The following is a 3,394-nucleotide window of genomic DNA, read 5'->3' on the forward strand; positions in this document are numbered from 1 at the left end:
TACAATAAATTACTATAAACTTTGCTTGAGATTAGAATGTATCACGCCCTATATATATATATATATATATATATATATATATATACTCCAATAGGCTGATAAGGTCCATGATGGCAGTGTTGTTGTTTAACATCGCACCATCATGATGTTTTACACATTTAATAGTTGTAAATCATGCATTCCTTAGGGCTGATTTGAGCATGGGATAGATGCTAGATAGACACACGCACAGCAGTGTAACTGGAATGTGACTGTAGATGTTCTCAGCCTCAAGGGGGAACAGCAGTGTTGTGTTTTTTAAAAGTGTTGAAAGGTTCTCAAAAGTTCACCCCTTCATCCTGTGGGAGTTTGTGCTGGGCAGTGTGTCATGTCTTGAACTGAGAGAAAGAGAGGGAGACAGAGAGAAAGAGGGGGAGACAGAGAGAAAGAGGGGGAGAAAGATAGAGGGATGTAGTGGTGTGTGTTTGGGAGATAGAGGAGGGGATACGAGGGTGTCTCTGTGTGAGGCGCTGCACCTGCTCTGTGTCTTCCATTACACACACATTCTCTCTCTCTCTCTCTCTCTCTCTCTCTCTCTCTCTCTCTCTCTCTCACGCACGCACGCACGCGCGCGCACACACACACACACACACACATATGGAGCTGATGAACGTGGTTGCTCCTGGCCTTCGATCTCCCTCAAACAGCAGGAAGCTTTGCTGGGGAAATAAACTGTCTGGACAATCCCCACTTTAATGTATTCATTGTGCAAATAACCATGGCTCTCCATAACCTCAGTTCATGGTCTCTCTGTGGCTCCCTGCTTTGGGATTAGAAACAGATTTTCAGATTTTATCCACAGCCTCCATTTTACACAACCTCAGGCTTTGGATTTAAACGAAAGAAGTGCAGTCCCAACCTCACATCTACAGAATAAATATGATGGCTACTATTATTTCTTTGCTCATGCTTAGCAGCAAATAGTCAACTGTTTGAATACAAGAATTCAATTCAAACAAAACAAAAACCTAATTGTGTTTCTCCCTTTTAAACCACAGAACATTAACTGTAATTCAATTTATGAATGTTTTAAAATATAATACAAAATAAGACCAGTTTCCTCCTGTAATGCATTTTTTTTATTAAGATAAAAACGCCTTATCTCTCTATCAGGTGGCAAATTAAGTGATTGAGCAGCACAAGAGACATACAGGCAGAGACACAAAAAGGGTTACAAAAAAGATCAAGGGAACTAGAACACTAACAAAGATGAAAAACAGTAAGATAAAAAACAAATAATCAAATAAAAAGGCTTCATGCAATGGACAATAACCTCTGCATTGTCTCTTTGTTACAAACAATATTAATTACTTTATTTTACTTTGTTGCAGAATTCGCTACTCATTGAAGTCCCTCCTTATCGGAACCAAAGACTCTCCACTCCGGTCCACGTCAACTTCTACGTCTGTAATGGCAAGAGGAAAAGAAGCCAGTACCAGCGCTTCACCTACGTCCCCGCCAATGGTACGCTCTCCTCCCCATACACATTTACTGCTGATTAAAGTGGAAGAATACAACTTTGCAACATTTCCTTAGCGAGGCTATGTTTTACTCAGAGCTGCCAACAAAACATTACACTTAACTTTTGCACAGAGACCTGAGTACACATTTTCTGTCTTTAGATTTTTGTTAGCAACAAGGCTGCTAGCAGCTAACGCTAATGTCCAAAGCAAGACACCAACTAAAACTGTGATGTCAGTGCTATAATGAAGGCAGAATAAACACCTTTATGAATCATTAAGTAGGCAGGTTTGTGCTTTAATGATCTAGCTTATTAGATCAAACGTTTTGAATCACTCCCCCTCTTCATCTTTTATCCTCTGTCAACGGGGCTCTTTTGGCGGGTATAGTTCAAACAGTTAACGTTACTCTACTTTTTCGATGCTTGTGGTTAGCTACTGTAAGGTGTTTTATTAAGTTGTAAGCTTTTTGATGAGTAGCCTCTTAGCAAAATGCTCCCAGGTAGGCAGTGATGCCATGTATGTGTCTAGGGCTTTTATTGTGAAAGGGAGATCCGGACATGGAAGGAGACAGAATTGCATTGTAAAGAGGCACTTTACAGGGCACCAATATACACTGATGACGTCATTATTCTACAGCCATTGCCTTCTGCAATCAATATTTTCTTCATAATGATGGAGCAAATTTCTTTTAGCTATTGCCACTTTAACTACAAATAATTCTATAGTCTTCTAGCAAATGTTGAATATCATGTTCATTTTGAGTCAAAGCCTGAAGCTGTTTCTCTTGTCTACCTAACTTACCTTTTGATGAAATTGCACAATATAAATAGGACTTTTTGAGCTGCCCCTCTATGGGACGTCCCAACTTGGGAAAGATTGTATTGTGATTGTCAGCCAATCCATAGCAGCCATAGCCTCTTTCAGTAAGGTTAGGAATTGGACTAAAATCTGGTAAAAACTAAAAACCAGTACTTCATGAACATTAAATTGCCGTACAAATGTGTGCCCAGAATAAGAGGGAACCCCCTCATTAACTCTAAGCCTTCAGCACATTGTCACTTATTCTTTTACTCCACCACTCTCCGTCTGCTCTTCGCATTTCGTATCCCAGACTAATTAGAAACATTTTAGCCAGCATTTTACATCTAAAGCCGAGAACAAACTGTTTGTATTCCCCCGTCTTGTGGTTTGCTTGGGAGGAACAAAGCAACGCTATTATTCCTTCATTGTAAAAAATTAAAATCTATAAAATCTGTTCTTTTCCGTACCTGTACACTGCAGCGAGTGAACTTACGAGGGCGGGAAGAGAGGCCTGGGAAACGTGTGTTATTTGAATAGAGAACCTGTTGCCAAGCTAAATATAAACACTGACCCACCAACTGAAATGTAAAAACCACTTGCTAATTACGCTTCGGGACTTGGAGAGAAAATCCAGTGGGTGGTTCAAAGCTGTGATTCAAGTGGACTGGACCAGCCCTGCGCGGGGGCGACGGAGTGCCCCGCTGTGAAAGTGGACCATTGTCCTCAGGATGCAGAGAGTGTGAGGGAGGGGGGAGTCTGGTCAGTGTCTCCTAAAGGGTGAGTCAGTACAGAGAGACATCCACATGAACTCTGTCTTCAGAAAGTCACCAAGAAAATGTTGAAAAGTCAACAGTGTTATATTAAAGTGGACCTATCATGCTATATTTGAATAATATAGAGTAGGAACATACCTATATAAGGCATATTTATACTTTTTATTTTTCAAAATACCAAACAGATCATGCATTTTAGCCATTCCTCATTTCACTCAATTTAACACTGTCTGTGCATGGGCTGATTCTGTGAGAACAGCACCATCTACAGGCCTGGCATATGTACTACAGCGTCTCCAGCGCTTTCGAACGGCAATG

General features: G+C 40.6%; 1 protein-coding gene across 1 annotated transcript in view; it reads left to right on the forward strand.

The window, feature by feature from the left end:
• Nucleotides 1–3,394, forward strand: part of nfatc1 (nuclear factor of activated T cells 1) — a 45,386-nt gene that overhangs the window by 26,666 nt on the left and 15,326 nt on the right. Inside the window, exon 8 of the mRNA XM_010772553.1 lies at nt 1,371–1,503. Coding sequence (XP_010770855.1) covers nt 1,371–1,503 — 133 coding nt within the window. The remainder of the gene's footprint in view (nt 1–1,370; nt 1,504–3,394) is intronic.

The sequence above is a fragment of the Notothenia coriiceps genome, unplaced genomic scaffold (assembly GCF_000735185.1).
Source record: "Notothenia coriiceps isolate Sejong01 unplaced genomic scaffold, NC01 NC01_scaffold00011333, whole genome shotgun sequence".
NCBI lineage: Eukaryota > Metazoa > Chordata > Actinopteri > Perciformes > Nototheniidae > Notothenia > Notothenia coriiceps.